Here is a 20,131-nt window from a genome sequence, read left to right on the forward strand (position 1 = left end):
TTCTCATATATAATATATACATATATAATACATATATATATAATTTATAGAGAAACGACTTCTGTAAACAGTATTCTTCTACTCCAGAAGGAAGTGTAGTCCGTGGCATAATGCAGCTACAAACACGGATCTCGGAGAGAACCTGCAGCTCCGGGGAGGGGGCGGGAGCCCCGTGCCACCCCCAGCCCCCACAGGATGGCTCTTGGGCGGGGAGGGAACCGGCTGGCTCGGTTTGGGTGGCACCAGTTTCAGCTGAAGCAAACTGGTCCGACTGTGAAACCAAACTGGTGCGAGGCGTCGCCGTTGTGAAACACCGCCAGGTCCCGCAGGGGCAGCAGCGACAGCTCCTCCGTGCTGAACTGGAAGATGGTGTCGGTGACGGAGGACTCGTTGTCCAGCTGAAAGGAGCACAAAGGGGCACCTGAGCGGCACGAAAATCCGCAAGGATCCCCTCAGAGCGCCTGCTGTCCCCTTGCTGGCTCCCGGTGGATGCAAAGTCTCCATCCCCAGCCCTTCCTGGCTTTTCCAGGGAGTGACCTTCCCCGTGTCCTTCTCACCCCCTGCTCGCTCCCAAAAGCCACGGCAGCTCCTTGGCCGCAGGGATGCTCTCCATGCCCATCCCACCGGGTGAAGCCTCACCCACCAGCTCCATCCCAAACTTCGGGGGTGCAAACACACGCCGAGGGGCTCTTGCGGGCAGAGCCAAGGTGTGCCAGGGCCGGGCTTACCAGGCAGCCCTGCAGGCTGGCCGCGTAGCTCTGCTCCCGGGAGTCGGCCAGGAAGCGGATTTCCTTGGCGGGCTGGGGGTGGCCCCGCTCGGGGGCCGGTCTGCAGGAGTAGGACACCTTCTGGGTGGCCAGGCTGCTGTGCAGCCGCAGGAAACGGAGCTGCACCGGGCTGGCCCCCCTGTATTCCAGCTGCAGGGACAACGGGAGAGAAAACCGGGAAGCGGGGGAAGCTTGGAGCGGGCTGTGCTCCTCCCCGGCCCAAACCGGGCTGGATTCAGCTGCCGAGGCACTGCTTTGGAGGTCCTTGCAGGAGGAGCTGTCACATCCCGCCGTGCACAGCCAGGGTGACCTGGGTGCTGCCCAGCACAGCGGGATGGGCATCAGGAGACCCCTGACCCCATGAGAGGGGCTCCGTGTCCCCCGGGCTGTTCCAGCTGGGCACTCACCAGGAAGCCCCCGGGCAGGGTGCTGAACCACTCAAAGGTGTCCTCGGAGGTGTAGGTGCTCAGCCAAGCCTTGATGGGGACCTGTGGGAGGCAGGGACAGTGCCATGCTGTCCCAGCAGGTGCCAGTGGCACTGCCAGGACAAGGAGCCAGCATACAACCCTGTCCCTGCAGCCTGGGCACACGCCGTGACCAGGATCCTCCCTCCAAACTTTTCCACCATGGCAGGGGTCACCATGGCAAGGGACTGGGCACACAGTCTCTCTCCAGCCCCACCAATCCTCACCTTCACCCACCCCAAGGGGTCACAGGGGGCTGAAGCTGCCCCCCCAAAGCCCCCCCATACCTGGTTGTGGATGGGGGCTATGCAGGTCTCCCCCCCTGCTGTGAAGTTGCAGAAGGCCACCAGCGCGTCCTGGGGGCTGCCCTGGTTGGGGTCAATGTAGTACTGCCCTGCAGGGAGGCAGAGGGGAGCTCCTGGCACCTGGGTTTTGGCACAGGGAGGGTGCCACACAATGCCACCCACCCCAGCTGGTGGCACATCCCTGGCTGCCACCTCCATCCAGCCTGGCCACCAGCCCCTTTCTCCAGGGATGCCCATGAAACTCAACTGGCCTCATCCCCCAGATCCTTGTTCCCTCTTAATTGCAAAGAGCTGCCTGTCCCTGCACAGGCTCTGGAGAGCTGGACAGACCCAGAGCCCATGGTGGGCACCCCACATGCCCCCTGGTACCATCGGGCAGGCTGGGGTGTGCCAGCAGCAGCTCCTTGCAGGTGGTTGCTGGGTTGGTTTTGGTGCCATTGGGATGCTCAACGAGGGCTTGGAGCTCCTGGTTCAGGGTGTCCAGCAGAGCCCAGACTGCAGTGTAGTTCAGGTGGTTGGAGGAATAAATGAGGTGCTAAGAGAAAAGGGGGGGGATATATCCAAGGTGATCTTAGCCCCCCTCTCTTATTTTGGCCAGGAGCATCCTCAGGGGCTGAGGGAAGGGATGGGACGTGCAGGGGACAAGGACAAGCATGGTGGGAGAGGGATTAACAACATCTGCTTGGTCCTTGTGCACAGGGGACCTCAGAAGCAGAAGGACATGGGACAGCATCCCTGTCAGCCCCTTCCCTCCCTGGGTGGCACCAACCCAAAGGGGATGGGGAGCCCCTCACCTGCAGCTCCTCCTGGGACAGCACCAGTGAGGGTCCACCGGGACCAGGGGGGCCGGCCAGACCCTGGGGGACAGTGACAGTGCTGTGACATTGGCTGCTCCTCTGACACTCTGACACTGCCAGCAGGATGGCCTGGCATGGCAGGACCTCACTGCCAAATCTGGGGGAGCGAGGGCCCCAAATTTTGGTGCCAGTGGCTCCACTTACCGGCATTCCCGGTGTGCCCTTGGGGCCTGGCAGGCCCGGGAAGCCCCTCAGCCCCTGCCAAAGGACGAGGTGGAAGAGGGAAGGAAAGCAAGGGGTGGAGATGCTGCTGTGCTGAGCTGCACCCCGGGGTCCCCGCGGGCCCCCTGCACCCCAGGAGCAGGAAGGAGGGCAGGGTTCCCTGTGCCAGGGCTGATCCCGGCTCCAGCCACTCCCCACTACTTACTTTGGGTCCACACAAGCCCTGGAAGGAAAGGACAAGGCCCAGCTAAGTGGGAGGGAGGTGGGATCAAAGGTCCATCCCAGTGTAAACCCTGTGGGGCCAGGAGTGAACCCAAAACTGCCCGGAGGGTGAAGGACTCACCGGTGTCCCGGGAATTCCAGGATGTCCCTGTGGGCCAGGGGGGCCAGTGTCACCCTGCAAAGACACCAGAGGTGGTCAGGGCACTGCAAGGGGTATCCTTCTAAAACCTAATCCCTTCCCCACAGATTTTGCATGGAAAAACAAGGAATTCACCCCAAACACTCATGTTAATCCCTGACATCCCTCTCCATCCTTCTCTCACCTGTTTTCCCTTGGGTCCCGGCCTCCCAGGGATGCCATGGGGTCCTGGCTTGCCCTAGGAGACGTGGCAGGATGTCACACAGGGTGACAAGAGACCAAAGGGAGGAAGGAAAAGAGGGAAAACCATCTCCCACCTTGAAGCCATCGTCCCCTTGCTGGCCCAGGTCACCCACACTGCCCTTCTCGCCCTAAAAGAGAGTCAGGGAGAGCTCTGGGGACAAAGAGAAGGGCAAAACCCCCCCCAGGACAGCAGCCTGGGTGGGGGGCTCTGCCCTGCAAGGTGGGTTTTGGGCCCCCTGCTCTGGTTACCCATCAGTGGTGAGCAGTGGAGGATTTGCTGCCTGAACCTTGGCAGGAGGTACCAGCCTGGGGATATTTCCCTAAGCCAAACACCTCCTGGCCTCCAGCAAGTGGCTGGAAATGGGAAGCTCTCAGTTATGGGAATGCAAAATTTCCCAATGCTGGCTGCAAAATTTCTGCCAAAAGAACCCCCCAAACAAACCCCCAAACCCTCATCCTTTGGGTTCAGGATTGGCTGCACCCCCATTGCTGGGGAGGGAAGCAGGGGGACGGATGATGCTCAGCTGCCAAAATGAAAGCATGTTATCCCAGATTAAAATACCTTTCAGAAAAACCTCAGAATTTCCCAGGAAACACCTTCAGGAGATAAAGAAATGTGCTGAAATGTGGTGGAGCAGGGGACAAACCCCAGCCCAGGCTGCCACAGCCTCCCCTCTGCCTGTGCCTCAGGCACTGCCCTTCAGCTCCTGCTGCTGCCACTGAGCTCCCAGGGAATTCCAGCTCTATTGATTCCCAGGGTTTCATTTTCCTGAAGGATGTGAGCAGCTCCCCAGCACCAGGGACTGCTTGTCACTCTTATTTATGGCTGTGGGGCTGAGGGATGGGATGGTGAGGACGTGCTTGGCTTCCCGAGCCAAGGGTGGATCCATCAGTTCCTCGGGAATGGCACAGAGGAGGTTTGTGCTGCATCAGCATCACTGCTGAGAGCAGGGGATTAAAAGACTGATTTAAAAGGCTGTTGCTGCTCTTGCAACTTCAGAAGGATGGAGAGGCTGGAAAAAGGCCTGATTTGGGAGCAAATCTAAAGGTTCCATCTCCCATCACCAGGGGACATGACGGTCAACCCCCAGAGAAGGATGTTGGAGCCGTCAGGATTCCACAAGAGGGGAATAAATAAATGATGCCATCCAGCAAATGAAACACTACCCAGGGTTCCCACTGTGCCCAGGACACGTCACCCACCTTGTGGCCTTTGGGTCCAGGGTCTCCTTTCATGCCCTTCAGCCCTGGGATGCCCTGAGAGAGAAATGTGGGATGAGCTGTGGGACCACATCACCCTGTGGCTGAGCTGCTCCCTGGCAAGGAGGGACCTCACCACATCTTAAGAATTTCAGGCATTTTTAGGAAATTTGAGGCATTTTTCTCATTTTTTAGAAACTTTGAGGCGTTTTTCTCATCCTGTCTTTGATTTTTGCTTGCGGGAGGATCCCCCAGCAAACCCTGTTAAAAATGCAGTTCAGGTGCCTTGGCTTGCTGGGAACACCCCGGATTTCTTTGGTGGAGTTGCCAAAGTTTGGATTTTTTATTTTTAAACGGAGAAAAAAAGGATTTCTAGGAATTAAAAGAAATATTTGAGGGTTTTTTTGTTGTTGTTGTTGGCCAGTGCTGGTCACAGCTGGTCCCTCCAGGCACGGGAAGGTGAGCACAAGTGCTCAGCACTGCTTGGCATCAGAAACTGCCCTGCAAGGGAAGGATTTGGCCTCCAGAGCCACATATTGGGACTGATGGGATTTGCCTGACTGCACACACCCTGCTGGGAGGTTCATTTGGGAGGAGAAGACAAGAGGAGATGGATGAACCACCCAAAAACTCCCCCTGTTTTAAATGGGTCTGTAATTTGGGTGCCCACAGAGGTGGGTCACACAGTGGTGCCCATGGGGGTCAAAGAGGGAGCAGCAGCCCCCCAAAACCCCTGTGCTGATACTCACATAGGGGCCCTGGGGGCCCTGGGGTCCTGGAAGCCCTTTGGCACCTGGAGAGCCCTGAAATGCAAAAGTGAAAGGCCCTGGCTGGTGTGCCCAGAGGTGTGGGGGGATGCTCCAGTGCCCCACGAGGGCTGGGGGTGTGGGAGACCCCCTCCCAGGGCTGGGAGGGATGAGGGACACAGAGCCCTCCAGCTGCATTGGTTTGTCCTCTTCTAATCCAGGGGCTCAGGTGGGAGCACCCCCGGCTTGGCAGCACCCCCAAAGTGCCAGGTTGCCAGGGCAGCTCTCACCCTGGGGGGGCAAAGCCAACCTACCTTGTGCCCCCGGGGACCCCGTGGGGGCTGGTGGCCCATCTTGCCTCGCTTGCCCTGGGAACAACAGATCAAAGACTCGGGAACAATTCCAAAATAATCCGGCCACCCCTGGGCCCCTGGGATCTGAACCCCCAGCAAACCAGGGCCCCTCTGGAAAACCTCCCCAAAAAGATCCCTGACTCCTGCCACCCTCCCCGGGGACAGCAGTGCCACTCACCCTCCTGCCAGCTTCTCCAGGGACCCCTTCCTGCCCTTCCTGCCCCACGTCGCCCTGGGGGAAGAAAAGATGGGAGATGTGAGTCTCCAGGAGCTCGGCCACTTCCCAGCCCAGGGGTGGGGAAGAGGAGCTGTGCCTGCATGGAAGTGGGGATAGAGCTCACCAGGCACTGGGGGAAGGACACCAAGGTCCCCTGTGCCCCCTCAGGGGCACCTGAGCCAGGGGGGAGGCAGCTCCAGGGGCTGAGCTGGGGAGATCTGCCAGCCCCTCACCCAAAAACCAGCCAAGGCAGCCCCAGGGCATCCTGTGTTTGCCAGGCAGGGAGAAACAGGTCCCTGCAGGTTCCCTCTGGGTTCTCTCCATGATCCACAACGGGATTGACCAGCTCAGGCTCAGCCACCCCCTGCCAGCCCCCCCGGAGGATTTTGGGGGTACCTTTTCTCCTTTGCGACCTTTCCATCCTTTAGGACCAGCTTGTCCTGGAGAGCCCTAAAATCCCAAAGGAGAAGGAAAGCCCTCTGTGAGGACGCTGTGCCAGGGATGCCCCTCAGCCTCCCTGCCCACCAGCCAGCCCAGGAGGATGCTCCAAGCTGGAATCTTCCATCTGGCAGTTTTGCAGGAGGAAGGTGGGCAGAATGGGGCTGTGGGGGGAGAGGCCACCCATGTGGGACCTCAGCACAGCCAGGAGATCCCAGCATCCCACTGTGCCAGGGAGCACCAGCACAGCTCCATCCCACTCCTCACCATTTGTCCTGGTTTCCCTGGCTTGCCTGGCTCCCCTTTTGCACCCACCAGGCCCTAAGAAAGAAAAGAAAATCCAACCCGAATCCAAAGAATAAGTTTTAAGATTACTCATGCGAACCCAGGGCAGGTTTGGGCACAGAGCTGGAGGGGTGAGAAAAGCTGGAGCAGGGAATGGGGCAGCAGAGGAGCCCACTCACCTCAGTGCCACTCAGTCCTGTGGCTCCAGCTTCGCCCGGGGGCCCAAGAGAACCCTGAGACCATTTGGGGACAAAACACAAGGCTGGCACCAGGGGAGGGCAGGGGGGACAGGGCACAGCACCTGCCTCGCCCTGGGAGCTGGGCTGGGGTTGTTCTCCCCTCTCTGGTGCTGGAGCTGTGCCAGGGAATGTCCCCCCATGGGAATGTCCCTGTGGCACAGGGAGGAGTTACCTGCCGGCCTGGCTTTCCCTTGGTGCCCGTCACTCCTCTGGTTCCTTCGTGCCCGGTGTATCCCTGGAGCCCGGGGGCACCTGCCAGCCCCTGAGCCCCTGCTGAGCCCTGGGGGGGCACAGAAATGGGGGCACTGCTCACCCAAACCCTCCCGAGCAGGGTCTGAGCAGCTGCTTCTTGAGGAGCTTCAGCTACACCCGGCTTTGCAAACCCCCCTGGAGCTCATTCCACATCCCAGCCTCTCCCAGCACAGGGAGTTCACTTCATTAATGTGTGGTTTAGGGCATGGAGGGACAGGACAAGGGGGAATGGCTTCCCACTGCCAGAGGGCAGGGTTAGATGGGATATTGGGAGGGAATTCCTCCCTGTTAGGGTGGGGAGGCCCTGGCACAGGTTGCCCAGAGAAGCTGTGGCTGCCCCATCCCTGGAAGTGTCCAAGGCCAGGTTGGGGTTTGGAGCAACCTGGGCTAGTGGGAGGTGTCCCTGCCCATGGCAGGGGGTGGGATGAGATGAGCTTTGAGGTCCCTTCCAACCCAAGCCAGTCTGGGATTCAGGGATTCCACAATAAGGGCACGTCTTGCCTGGGCAGAGCAGCGCTGCAAGATGGGGAAAACTGGGATGCAAATGGGATTTATCCTTCAGCTGAGCTCAGGGCACTGATAACACACCTCTGTGTGTGTCACCACCATGACCAGAACACCCATCCTGGGGCAGCACAAGTGTTCCTGGGCACTGGGAGGCTCCTGGAGCCCCCCAACCATATGGACACTGGGAGATCTGCTCCAGGGAAGGGGAAGAAAAGAGCCCTGGACCTGCCCCAGGCAGACTGACAGCCAGGTGTCACCTGCACAATGGCCACAGCACTTTGGCACGGTTTTAACTGCTGTGTTAAAACTCCTTTAGGGAGATTTGGCTCCAGGGAACCCAAGGAAACATTGGCTCAGTTACAAAACCACTGCAGGGCTGGAGTCAGAAACCATGGCTGGCACTTGGGCTGGCAGAGACACGGTCCCAGCCCCAGGCTCTGCTGCTCCATCCCAAAATGCCACCAAACCTCTGTCCCAGGGAAGTTTGGCTGGTTCTCACCGCTGGACCGGGTTTGCCACCATCTCCCTTCACTCCATCATCTCCAGCGAGTCCCTGTGGGAGTGTTGGGGGTTTAGGACAAGCCCATCACCACCATGTCCTTCACCTCTCAGGGCACTTGGAGCATCCTCCCCCCTCACACCACGCTCAGCTGGCCAAGGAAGCAGCAGGCACACGTGCGAGGGAACAGATTCCATAGCAGGAATGGGTCTTCCATGAGGCACCCCTGGGTGACAGACTGAAAGGGTCTTGTGTCTCCACCCCAAACATCAAAGCACCTCCTGGGAGCCCATGCCAAGGCTTAAAAACCCCTCCTGGCCCAGGCAGGGAAGGGGCAATAAATCCTTTGGCTTTGGTTTGTATTGGAAATGGTGGAGCACTGGGAAAGCCTTTGGCAGCTCCCCAACTCTACAGCACCCCAAACATCAGTACCTCTAATCCTGCAGCACCAGCAGGTCCATCCGTGCCTCGTGGTCCTGGATCTCCCTGGGGAAGAAAGGGAAACAGCTCTATCCTTGGAAAACTCCTTCCCTGCCTTGCTGACTTTGGATCTCAGGCAACAAGGCAGGAGTGTCCCCTGGCAGGTCCCCCCAGCCCAGTCACCAGCCTGCCCAGGCCTGACCCAGCTCCTCCAGCCAGTCCCACCACACCCAGCACCAGCAGAGCTTGGGAAAAGGCCAGGAAAGGGCATTTCACCCTGAGATGGAGGTTGGAACCATCAATCCCACTGTACCTTCTCTCCCTCGGGACCGTCGAGTCCAGGAGGACCTCGGAGTCCTGTCCCACCCTGTTCAGGGCACAAAGAAGCCCCATTGATTGAGCCCTGCCCAGTGCTCCCAGTCACACACATCCCCCTCCAGGTCCATGATGGAGGTGGGGGTATTCCCAGTGCCCCCAGTCACATACAGGCCCCTCCAGGTCCATGATGGAGGTGGGGGTATTCCCAGTGCCCCCAGTCACACACATCCCCCAACAGGTCCCTGATGGATTTGGAGCCCTTCCCAGTGCTCCCAGTGACACCCACGTCCCCACACCAGGTCGGTGATGGGTTGAAGGGGAGGAGGGCCATGATCTGACTTACAAACCATCCTCTGGCTCCAGCAGGTCCTGCAGCTCCAGTGACCCCGAGCTGGCCCTGGGACACAGAGAGATGTGCTCAGCAGGGTCCCAGCCCAGCAGGGGCTGGAATTTGGCTGGAGGCAGCACTATCCTGGAATCCTGGGCAGCCCCACAAGCCCAAACCATCCTTTTGTGCCAACATGACTCCATTTTGGGGTCATGCCCATGAGACAAAACTCCCCAATTACGGAGATTTGCCAGTTCCTAGGATTTTCTGTGGCTCCTGGAGCCCAAGGTTTCCCACTGGGGATGAGCCCCCTCCAGGGCACCCAGCACCCCTCCTGTGGGGACACTGGGTGAGGCAGCCCAGCCCAGCCCCCCTCTGTACTTGCCATCAAACCTTCTCGGCCCTTCTCTCCTTTCTGGCCTTTTCCTCCGATTTCCCCCGTGGCAGCTCCTGGACCAGCCACTCCAGGGAGGCCCCTGGGACCAGCATCACCCTGCTCAGGGATGGACACAGAGGAGTCACCACAAAGATGGAAAAGGAACAGCAATGAAATGAGTCATCTCTGCATGGAGATGATGTGTGTCACCCCCTTGGTGGGTGCCACGGGCAGCAGGTCACCCTGGGGTGCTCAGGAAAGGCATTTCCAGGGATCCTCAGCCACAGGGACACCCCTGTCCTGCTCTGTCCCCACTCTGGCACATGGATCAGCAGAGGGTGAGCAGGTTGTGGGTGTTCCCAGGTGCTGGAAGGAGGGACAGAGTTGGGGACACTGCTCACCTTCCGTCCCCGTGGTCCTGGCTCTCCTGGGTCTCCAACGTCACCGGTGTCACCCTGCCCACAGGGAAACACCCACATCAGATGCAGTGGCTGATGTGGTCATGCACATGAGATATGAAACCCTAATTAAGGAGATTTGACAATTCCTAGGGTTTTCTGCAGCTCCCAGAGCCCAAGGTTTCCCACTGGGGGTGAGCCCCTTCCTCAGCACCCAACCTGTGGGGACACTGGGTGCCTGGTGGGTGAGGCAGCAAACCTTCTTGGCCCTTCTCTCCTTTATGGCCCCATCCCAGGGCAGGCTAAAATCTGAGCTCTGACTTCCATGGCCTTCTCCACCCTCCCTGGCCAGGATTTTGGTGCTGGGCAAGGCGTGGCCTCACAGCTTTGCCTGGAGGTCACTCCAGCTGTGACCCACAGGAGCCCAAAAAGTGAGGGCGAAGTGCTGAGCACAACCAGCAGCACTTTGCCAGCACAGGGACCCCAAAGCATCATCCCCCTCCTCCCATGGGAGCTTCCCAGCCTGCCTGTGGTAAAGCCATCCCATGGGGAGTTGTCCAGAGCCAGTGCACTGGGTGGCACCTTTCCTGTCCCCATCAGCCTGGAGAAGAGGACACTGAGAGGAGATCTCATCACAGTTACAACTTCCTCATGAGGAGAAGAGGGGCAGCCACTGATCTCTGCTCTGGTGAGCAGGAACAGCACCCAGGGAATGGCTGGAGCTGTGCCAGGGCAGGATCAGGTTGGATCTCAGGCAAAGGTTCTTCCCCCAGAGGGTGGTTGGCACTGACCAGGCTCCCCAGGGCAGTGGGCACAGCCCCAAGGCTGCCAGAGCTCCAGGAGGGTTTGGATAATGCTCTGAGGGACAGGGTGGGATTGTTGGGGTGTCTGTGCAGGGCCAGGGGTTGGACTGGATGATCCTTGTGGGTCCCTTCCAGCTCAGGATAGCCTGTGGTTCTGTGATTCCCTGGCAGGGGACCCCAGCAGGGATCAGTGACCCCTGTGGGGATGGTCCCACACTTACCTCCTTCCCCTGCTTCCCAGGCCGCCCTGGAGGCCCCTCTGGTCCATCATCCCCTGGCTCCCCAGGGCTCCCTCTGACACCTGGAGCTCCTCGGGTTCCTGCCTCTCCCTGCACAGGATGAAGACAACCAGGATTATTCTTGGCTGCCTTTTCCAGCCAAGCCTGGCCCTGCCCTCCATCATTTTGCACCACACTGGGAAAGCCCCCAGTTTTCCTTGTTCCAGGTACCAAGCTTTGGAGGGGACCCCCCTCCCAGCCATTCCTAGCAACATCAATCCCCAGGCATGAGGAATCTGGGGGGGATTTCAAACAGCCCCCCATGGATTCAGGTGCATCAGCAGGGCCAGGGGAGCTCAGCACCACCCCAGCATCACCCCCAGCACCTTGGGAACCCACCTGCTCGCCCTTGGGCCCAGGCTGACCCTCCATTCCCAGCAGTCCCGGTGGTCCCTGGGGAGGAAAGACACAGCCCAGCCCTGGCACAGCTCATTTACCCCTCACCAACACAGACCCAGCTTTAAACTTTGGGCTTAGCTGAGGATCAGCAGCCTCCTCCCATCACTTCCCACCCTTGGAGTGGGAAGGCAGGGGCTGGAGCAGCCCAGTGAGGGGAGGACACGGTTCTCCAGCTGATGTACCTGCTCACCATCCAGCCCACGGACACCAGCTTCCCCAGGGTCTCCCACATCGCCCTGGAGAGGACACAGACACCAGGAGAGCTGGGGAGGTCTCCACAAGGCTCTTCTCCCACCTTGCACCAGGGATGTAAAGCCCCATCCCACTGGGCAAAGCCAGGGGCCAAACTGGGAGGGGTGCCCTGGGGAGGTCAGCAGGACAAGCCCAAGGCTCTCCTGGGGCCAGCAAAGGGAACCAACCCCCTCCTCTGTCCTCACCTTCTCTCCTCTCATCCCTGAAGGCCCTTCACGTCCATTTGGACCTTCCCGGCCCTGCAAACGAACAACCCACATCAGCAGCAATTTGCCCCAACTCAGGAGGCCTTTCCAGCTCCCGAGCTGGCTCTGGGATGCCCTGGCACACAGCACGTGCCCACGGGAAGAGAAGCCACACACCAGCTCCTCAAGCCCCTTTCACCACCTTCCCTTTTCCTTCCCTTCCTGCGGGTGCTTTAGGGAGCTCCCCAAAAGTGCTGCCCCAGCACAGTCCCTGAACCCCGCTGTGAGCCAGGGGATGTGTTGGGTGTGGATGGGGAGCCCTGGTTGCACTCACCGGGTACCCAGGCAGACCAGCAGCACCAGCTGCTCCAGGAGCCCCGGGTTCTCCAGCCAAGCCAGGCTTCCCGGGAATGCCATCCAGCCCCCGCACGCCAGGAACACCCTGCAAGGCCAAAGGGCCACTCAGGCAGCCTGAAAAGCAGCTCTGGCTGCAGCTCCAGGGAGGACAAAGCCAGCAGGAGCCCCGTGGCTGATGCAGTTGGGCCATCACGGGGTCTGCAAGGTACCACCTGCTCCAGGGGGGTCCTGGTGCCTCTCAGCTTCATGGTCTGGGGTCCAACCAGGCCAAGGGCCAGGTCCTGCACTGTGGCCACAACAACCCCCTGCAGCCCCACGGGCTGGGACAGAGTGGCTGGAGAGCAGCAAGGCAGGAAGGACCTGGGGGCTCTGACTGACAGCAGCTGAACATGAGCCAGGGGGGCCCAGGTGGCCAAGAGGGCCAATGGATCCTGGCCTGGCTCAGGAACAGTGTGGCAGCAGGAGCAGGGAGGGGATTCTGCCCCTGTGCTGGGCACTGGGGAGGCCACCCCTGGAGTGCTGTGCCCAGTTGTGGCCCCTCAGCTCAGGAAGGACATGGAGGGGCTGGAGCAGGTCCAGAGAAGGGCAACGAGGCTGGGGAAGGGTCTGGAGCACAAGTGCTGTGAGGAGAGGCTGAGGGAGCTGGGGGGGCTCAGCCTGGACAGGAGGAGGCTCAGGGGAGACCTTCTCACTCTCTGCAACTCCCTGCCAGGAGGGGGGAGCCGGGGGGGGTCGGGCTCTGCTGCCAGGAACCAGCAGCAGGACAAGAGGGCACAGCCTGGAGCTGCCCCAGGGCAGGTTTAGGTTGGCCATGGGGCAGAAGTTGTTTGCAGAGAGAGGGCTCAGCCCTTGGAATGGGCTGCCCAGGGAGGGGGTGGAGTCCCTGTCCCTGGAGGGGTTTGAGCAGAGCCTGGATGTGGCATCAGTGCCATGGGCTGGGTGACAAGGTGGGGTTGGGTCACAGGTTGGACTCCATGATCTCAGAGGTCTTTTCCAACCCAGTTGATTCTGTGGTTCTGTGATTACTGTAGTTGTAGGAGGGCACTGCTGTCTCTGTGCCCAACTTGTCACCAGCCAGCCACCCACACTGGGTTTGAGTTGTTCTCTGCCCCACAACCAGCCCAGAGATGAAAATTTCCCACAGTGGGCACCCATCTTTCATCCCGTTGGACACCACCCCCTCCCAGGACAGCTCTCCACTTACAGGCAGCCCTGGGAGCCCTCGAGGACCTGGGTCACCAGTTCTGCCCTGAAACAAGAAGGATGCTCAGCAAGGGGGACTCAGATGTGACTCACATGGGACTCCCATGTGCTGGGACCACCCCAATGATTTCCATGCAGCACCAGGACAGGACCCAGCCAGCAAGGAATGGCAGCAGGTCCTGCCTGCTCCCAGAGAGGGGGCTGACACTCCCTCCAGGCAGCACATGGGATATGCTGCAGGGTCACAGGGACCACACAGATGGAGTGGAGCAGCCCCACGGGGAGCATGGGGAGCCCTACCTGGGAGCCAGGAGCACCACGTGGACCAGGGGGACCTGGCAGGGCCTGGGGGACAAGAACATCATCAAAGAACATCTGAGCCCCTCTCCCCAGTTCAGCCCCCTGGTGCTGCGAGACTGGCAAAAATTTCCCACAGCAAAGAGTTCCCATTTTCCCCATTCCCAGCCTGGCACAGGTGACTTGCTGGGTGCTTCTCCAGGGGGCTGGAGTTGCCCAAAAGAGCAGCAAACTCACCTTGGCACCAGCTTTTCCTGGAAATCCTGGGGCACCTCGGGCTCCCCTTTCTCCCTGTTAGGAGGCAAGAAAGATTTCCTTTCCTCTGTGTGTTTTAATGCAATAACCTCTTAAAAAATCCCAACAAAACAAAACAAAACCCCAGCTCTTAGAACAATTCACAGCAGTTTGGGCAGATGGAGAACCCACCCAATGTGGGAGCCACCTCCAGCTGTTCTCCTGCCACAGATGGAGACTGGGGACACCACCCAGGCCCAGCCATTGGGTTCAACAGCCCAAAAATGCTTCCAAAGCCTGGATTCCCACCCCACTGCATCCCCCCAGTGCTGTGCTGGGTGTCCCAGCCCTACCTTGTCTCCCCTGTGCCCTGGCCTTCCACGGTCACCAGCAGGTCCTGGATAGCCCTGGGGAGAGCAGGGTGTTAGGAGGCATCCAGGGCCACCAGGCACCTCCATGGGTTTGGGAGAAGGTGGCTGGATGGTGAATGTCCAGCTGGAGGCTGCTCCAGCCTCCCCCCAGTGCAGCCACCCCCTCCCCAGGCAGGTCTATCCCTTACGTAGGTGCCCACAGGTCCTTGTGGCCCCTCCAAGCCAGGCTTCCCAGGCAGCCCCTGCCAGGCAAAACGAGGGAATTAGTGAACCCCCACTGCCAGGATGCAGTCAGGCATCCTCCCCTCCCTGGTGAGCCCATGGGACCCGGGCAGCCCTTGGTGTGAGCCCGTGGGTTCACCCCAGGTGTCCCCCTGGCAGCCAAGAGCCTCTCAGGGCTGTTCACCCCCATGGCTGCTCCAACCAGCCCCCAACACACTCAGGGTCCCCCCAGAGCCCCAGATCTCACCTTTGGGCCCAGGGAACCCGGGTCTCCATCAGGTCCAGGCTTTCCTGGAGAGCCCTTTGGAATGATTCAGGGAGGAGATGTCAGTCAAAACGCTGAGAGGAGACAAACCCCCCCAGTGCTGCCCCCGTGCTCATGGTCAGGTGTCACCTGGTGCCAACAGGGACACTGGGGACAAACTCAGCCCCTGTGGCCCACCCTGGTGGCTCCTGCACAGCAGCCCCCCCATGGCTGGCAGGGTTGTCACCAGGGAAGGTGCCAATACTCCTCTCAAGGTCACTCCCAAGCCCAGCTGAGCACAAGCTCTCAGGGAGAAGCTCTTCCAGCTGCAGGAGCTGCTCTGGGTCTCCGTCCCAGATCATCAAATCATCATCACAGAATATCCCGAGTTGGAAGGGATCCACAAGCACCATCCAAGTCCAGCTCCTGGCCCTGCACAGACACCCCAACAATCCCACCCTGGCCCTCAGAGCGTTGTCCAAACCCTCCTGGAGCTCTGGCAGCCTTGGGGCTGTGCCCACTGCCCTGGGGAGCCTGGGCAGTGCCAACCACCCTCTCCCTGAACCTGCACCACCCAACTCCACTGGGATCTCCTCCCAGGACCCAGGACCAGATGCTGTTCAGCCACCCAGGGCTGGAGGGTTTCCACGAGCTGCCATCCCCCATGAACACCCTGCCAGCCTTGGGGGAGCTGCACAATCCCTGGAGGAGCCCAATTCCTTGGGGGGGAATGATTCTCCCTTTCCCTGGTCCCAGCTTTCCTGCAACTGAGGCTTTTAAATGTCTTTGAACAGGAAGGTAAGATCAGGTCCTACAGATGCCCTGAGCTGCTGCTGATTCCCAAGGGAAGTCCCATATCTCCTACCAGCAGAAAACACAGAATTCATGCAAGAGGAACACTTTTTTCCCTTACTATGGATCCAGGAGGTCCAAGGTGCCCACGGCCTCCTGGCAAACCAGCAAATCCCTGGAGGAAAGGGTTGCAGGTGAGCAGTGGAGGGAAGGCAGGAGCAGGAGGATGGAGAGACCCTGCCCTGGGTCTGAGCCCAACCCAAAGCACAGAAGGGCTTGGCCTGGTGAAGGCAGCACTGGGGCTTTCCCCTAAAATACAGCTCCTGGATTCCCCCTGGAAGCCCCCCAGCTGTGTGTGGACACACACAACACCCCCACATGCACCTAGACGTGCTGTGTGGTGCTCAGGGGGCCTCTCTGACCCAGGGCAGGCCAGTTTTCATCTTCTGCTTTGAGGCCAGTGCCAGATGTTTAATTTTTTTTTATTATTTTTGAATTTCAGAGCAAAGATAAACAGGTGAAATCCCGCAGGAGGGAAAATTTGCCACCAGCCCAGGTCTTGCTGCTGGATCTGCTCAGGGCAGCAGTGCCAGGGATGGGAAATCACAGTGCCCTGTTCCCAATCCTCCTCCCTTCAGCAGGATTCTCCAAGGAGCACCCCCTGGCTGGTATCACTCCAGTCAGCACCTGCCCCCCATTCCATGGACACGATTTTGAGGGACATTCCCAAGGGGAGAGAGCTGAGCAGGAGGGAGGAAGGACAGAAAGCAGCTCTACTCACCAGGGATCCCCTCCTGCCTGGGCTGCCCACACTCCCAGGGTGACCCTGCAGGACAGGGCAGGTGAGGATGAGGATGGGGAGGCAGGAACAGCCTCTCCCAGTCCCACACCATGGCAAGGTCCAACACGGGGCCGAGGCCACGACCCACGTGGCCATGGGGATTGGGGGGTTGGGAAGCTCCACTTTGTTGGGCTCAGCTCCCCCTCTGGATCCAAGCCACCACCCCAACCCTCTCCCAGAGCCAAGTACAGAGTGTAGGATGGGAACCTGTGTACCAGGCTTTCCTTCTGCTCCTTCTGCTCCCGGGACACCCCGCGAGCCCTGCAAGGAGAGTCTCGTCTCAGGGGAGCAGAGCCTGGTGCCAGGGTGAGCCCACCAAGGGCTCCTCCAGCCCCAGAGCCTCCCTCCAGAGTTAAGAGGTGGAAAACCAGCAGTGCCACAGTCTGGTGTGTGTATTGAGCTCATCCCAAGCAGCTCCTGCAGCTCCTCCCTGCTCCATCCCCACCTTTGGAAATAACGCCAGTGTGGGAGGAAACCTGTTCCCAGCGGGAACACCTCGGCTGTGTTATTTTCCCCCTCCTGCCCCAGCTATTTTTTCCTGGCTCCTTCCCCAAACACGACTCTGACTAACACAGCTTTCTCAAAAAGTTGTTATTTCCTGGAATTTTCTGTGCTCAGCGTTGAGGGAGGTGGCACTGGGGGGCAGGTGGTTTGTTAAAACACTTTGTGCAACGTGCAAAAGCCTGAGCTGCTCATCCCCAACTTATCCTGTGCAAATTCCCAAGCAGAGCCAGACCCTCCAATCTGGTCCCATCCCAGGAAGCTGCTCTCCCTGCCAGCTCAGGAATGTGGGAGATCTCCTACTCACAGGCAGTCCAGGGACTCCGACCAGCCCACGCTGACCCACACGGCCCTGGAAAACATCAGGCATGACAAAAACATCCCTCTGGCAGAAGTAAAGCTGCATTTTCAGAGGCAAATCTGGTGCCTGGTGGTGGCTCAGCCCCAGCACATCTCAAGACAAGCAAAGGGTCTCCAGGGTTGTTCCAACCTCCCACAGCCAAAGGTGCTCCAAGATCCAGCCCCAAGTACCAACACCCCGTTAGTTACCCGGGCTCCCCGTGGTCCTGGGCTTCCCTTGGGGCCATCAGGTCCTTGGCTTCCCTAAAATCCACACAAATGGAAGCACAGGCATTTTAGGCACCTCTGCAGGTCTCCCCCCCCAGCCCCTCCACCCCGAGGGGGCTCATCCAGCCTCTGCCTCGGTGGCAGGTCAGTGGGATGGGGGTCAGGAGGCTGGGGACCCTCCCAGGGGGGCACTGGGACGGTGCTCCAGGTGCTGGATCCCTTGCAGGGCATCCCTGTTCTCCAGGCAAGGCTGGGGGCAGCCTGTGGAAAAGCAGGAGCAAACCCTGGGGCTCACCTTGGGTCCCTCGCTGCTGTTCAGCCCTGCTGGGCCTATCTGGCCTTCCTGCCCCTGCCAGGAGAGACAGGAGAGGAGTCAGCCAGGGCAAAGACAGCCTCTGGCCCTGCTGGCTCCCCCAGCCACCATCCTGCTGCTGGGGCAGGGGGAAAACACGGGCAGTGGGCTCAGAGGTGGCATCAAGGAGTGGCAATGGGAGCTGGGGCACCAGGCAAGCTCCAGGGTGGGAATGGGGACCTCCTCCATTCTCCAGGTTGTAACACTGGGCAGAAGGAAAAAGCCCAATAGTTTGACAGCACAGTGGAATAATTTTGTTTCCTGCTGATCCAATTTAAGGGGATTCAAGGGACTGATTGCCAAGTTCCTGCTCCATCCAAACCCAGCTCCAGACCGACACCATGTGCTGGCAGCGCTGCCTGGGTGGGTGGACAAGGCAGGGGATGAGTCCTGCTGAGTCTGCAGCTCTTGGAGAGGTGGGAGGATTCACTTCTCATCCTGGAGAGCAAATGTGAGAGCAGATCCAGGCAGGCATCATCCCAAAATCCCCCCCTCCCCGAGGGGGAGGGCATCACCTACAGGGGGATGCTGCAGACTGGAAAGGTGGGTGGGAATATATAATCCCCCTTCTCCTCCTCCTGAGAAGCTGGAAACCACTAGAGACAACCTGCCAGCCTGGCCTCACTTCCCAGGTAGGAATACTGATCTGGAGATGGGTTCATCCACCCTGACAGCTCCCTCAGAGCACAGACTGCAGGAAAAAGCATTCCAAAGGCTTTTTGGAGCTGCCAGCACAGGCTCCAGGAGGCAGAGCCTGGCAGGAGTCAAAGAGGAGCATCAAGTGAGCAACCTGTGAGCCTTCTGCTCCCAGAATAGCTGGGAAGGTGCTGACCTGGAGCGGGGACTCGGAGGGATCCCTGCAGAGCTGCTCGGGCAGAGGCAGCCCCAGAGGGTTGGGAACCCCCTGCCTAAAGCTGTCCTCACATCGCTGAACCCACCAGTGAATTTTGGGATGGGGGCCCAGCCAGAGGGGTCTGGAGCAGCCCTGTTTGGGTGCTGGGGGCACTTGCAGCCCCAAGGGCTCTGGGCAAAGCTGCCCGTGGCCGAGCAGGGGCCGGCGGTGCCCGAGCAGTGCCAGGGGGGTGATGCCATTGGAGGGGTCCCTCTGGAGGGACCCTGTAAACCTCCTGTGCCAGCAGCACTGCCACACGTGGCACTGCCTCAGGGCTGCCCCCTGTGTGGCACTGGGCACACACATCTCCCACCCCACAACCCCCCAGCAGCCCTGGCACTCACGTCTGGGCCCCGCGGCCCCGCCGCCCCTCGGGGGCCGGGGAAGCCCTGCAAGCCCCCCTGGCCCCGGGTCCCCGGGGGGCCTTTTGCTCCTTGTGCTCCACGTGGACCCTCGGAAGAACAAAACACAGTGTCACAGCAGCAGGGACAGCCCGTGGCCCAGGGCTCCCAGCAGGAATTCCCCTGGAGAGCCCATCCCTCCCCTGGCTCTCCACACCCCAGCCCTGGGCACGGGGCTGCTCCGGGTGAGCACCCCACGACCCTCCCTCCACGAGCGTTCCCAGGGCACCAACAGCGGGGAAATGCAACGTTTTTAAAGAGCCCAAGTGAGGCAGAGCAGGGCAGGATGGAGCAGAGGCAGCAGCGGGGTGGGATCAAGCACAGGATGAGCTGCCCAGCTCTCATGGCCCCTGTTGGGTCCCCTGGGTCCTCAGACATCCCACCAGCTGGGATACAGCACATCTGAAGAACCAAAGAGGAAGCAACTGGAGGTACCAGAAGCTTGGGAATGTGGTACCTTGTCTCCTTTGGCCCCCAGGTCTCCCTTGGCTCCACCTGGACCTCGGCAGCCCTGCAAGAGCAGCAGCAGTGGAGGGTGCACTGAGAAAACCCTGCTGTGCCCCTCCTTGCAACCAAAGCAAGCTGTGATCTGATTTTGGCAGCAAATAAAGGGAGTTTTGCCCCTTTTTCAACCAGGATTTTCCTCCTGATGGGCTTTTCAGAGCTGGGAGCAGGTACCTGCTCCTTGTGGCAGGGATGCTCCAGGGCTTTTGGGTTCGATCCCCCCCGAAGCAGCCCTTAGTGCACCCAGCAGTCCCCTGGCAGGCAGGACACCTGCAGCAGCTGGTGGTGCCATCCCTGATGCCAGCACAGTGCCTTGTCCTCATTGCTGTGCATTCCCTCTTCCCTTGTGCCTCCCCAGGGCAGGTGATATCTTAGGTGGTGCCTGAAAGCTCCTCTTGTCACAGCAAGGGAGACCCGAGGGCAGCTCTGCCTTCCCAAACAACTGCAGCTGCCACCTGTTTGAGCCCCAAGCTGGTGCTCTGGGCTGCTCTGAGCCAGCTCTGCTGCCTCCCAAGCAGGGATTTCATGGATGCCATCACTCACCCGCTCTCCTTGGGCACCTCTTGGACCTGGCAGGCCAATAAACCCCTTCAGAGCAAGACACAAAATGCAAGTGAAAAAAAAAAACCCAAAACACAAAGGGAGGTATCACTTTACTCATGGAGGAGACCCTCCCACAGCACAGGGATGATGATAAATGG

At 59.7% G+C, this 20,131-nt stretch overlaps 1 protein-coding gene across 1 annotated transcript in view; it reads right to left on the reverse strand.

The window, feature by feature from the left end:
* Nucleotides 1–20,131, reverse strand: part of LOC135425157 (collagen alpha-1(I) chain-like) — an 89,536-nt gene continuing 69,405 nt past the window's right edge. The window contains exons 25-69 of the mRNA XM_064677141.1: nt 19,974–20,018; nt 19,384–19,437; nt 18,870–18,977; nt 17,577–17,630; nt 17,264–17,317; nt 17,022–17,066; nt 16,421–16,474; nt 16,154–16,198; nt 15,494–15,547; nt 14,584–14,637; nt 14,303–14,356; nt 14,097–14,150; nt 13,747–13,800; nt 13,513–13,557; nt 13,214–13,258; nt 11,987–12,094; nt 11,653–11,706; nt 11,398–11,451; nt 11,156–11,209; nt 10,760–10,867; nt 9,739–9,792; nt 9,347–9,454; nt 8,977–9,030; nt 8,629–8,682; nt 8,328–8,381; nt 7,896–7,949; nt 6,810–6,917; nt 6,578–6,631; nt 6,381–6,434; nt 6,072–6,125; nt 5,637–5,690; nt 5,420–5,473; nt 5,109–5,162; nt 4,363–4,416; nt 3,234–3,287; nt 3,101–3,154; nt 2,899–2,952; nt 2,761–2,778; nt 2,538–2,591; nt 2,331–2,393; nt 1,906–2,071; nt 1,519–1,625; nt 1,175–1,255; nt 729–917; nt 1–398 (exon numbers count right to left, since the gene is read on the reverse strand). Of these exons, the coding sequence (XP_064533211.1) occupies nt 249–398; nt 729–917; nt 1,175–1,255; nt 1,519–1,625; nt 1,906–2,071; nt 2,331–2,393; nt 2,538–2,591; nt 2,761–2,778; nt 2,899–2,952; nt 3,101–3,154; nt 3,234–3,287; nt 4,363–4,416; nt 5,109–5,162; nt 5,420–5,473; nt 5,637–5,690; nt 6,072–6,125; nt 6,381–6,434; nt 6,578–6,631; nt 6,810–6,917; nt 7,896–7,949; nt 8,328–8,381; nt 8,629–8,682; nt 8,977–9,030; nt 9,347–9,454; nt 9,739–9,792; nt 10,760–10,867; nt 11,156–11,209; nt 11,398–11,451; nt 11,653–11,706; nt 11,987–12,094; nt 13,214–13,258; nt 13,513–13,557; nt 13,747–13,800; nt 14,097–14,150; nt 14,303–14,356; nt 14,584–14,637; nt 15,494–15,547; nt 16,154–16,198; nt 16,421–16,474; nt 17,022–17,066; nt 17,264–17,317; nt 17,577–17,630; nt 18,870–18,977; nt 19,384–19,437; nt 19,974–20,018 (3,051 nt within the window). The 3' untranslated portion in view covers nt 1–248. The remainder of the gene's footprint in view (nt 399–728; nt 918–1,174; nt 1,256–1,518; nt 1,626–1,905; nt 2,072–2,330; nt 2,394–2,537; nt 2,592–2,760; nt 2,779–2,898; nt 2,953–3,100; nt 3,155–3,233; nt 3,288–4,362; nt 4,417–5,108; nt 5,163–5,419; nt 5,474–5,636; nt 5,691–6,071; nt 6,126–6,380; nt 6,435–6,577; nt 6,632–6,809; nt 6,918–7,895; nt 7,950–8,327; nt 8,382–8,628; nt 8,683–8,976; nt 9,031–9,346; nt 9,455–9,738; nt 9,793–10,759; nt 10,868–11,155; nt 11,210–11,397; nt 11,452–11,652; nt 11,707–11,986; nt 12,095–13,213; nt 13,259–13,512; nt 13,558–13,746; nt 13,801–14,096; nt 14,151–14,302; nt 14,357–14,583; nt 14,638–15,493; nt 15,548–16,153; nt 16,199–16,420; nt 16,475–17,021; nt 17,067–17,263; nt 17,318–17,576; nt 17,631–18,869; nt 18,978–19,383; nt 19,438–19,973; nt 20,019–20,131) is intronic.

Source organism: Pseudopipra pipra, chromosome 20 (genome assembly GCF_036250125.1).
Source record: "Pseudopipra pipra isolate bDixPip1 chromosome 20, bDixPip1.hap1, whole genome shotgun sequence".
In the NCBI taxonomy this organism is placed as follows: domain Eukaryota; kingdom Metazoa; phylum Chordata; class Aves; order Passeriformes; family Pipridae; genus Pseudopipra; species Pseudopipra pipra.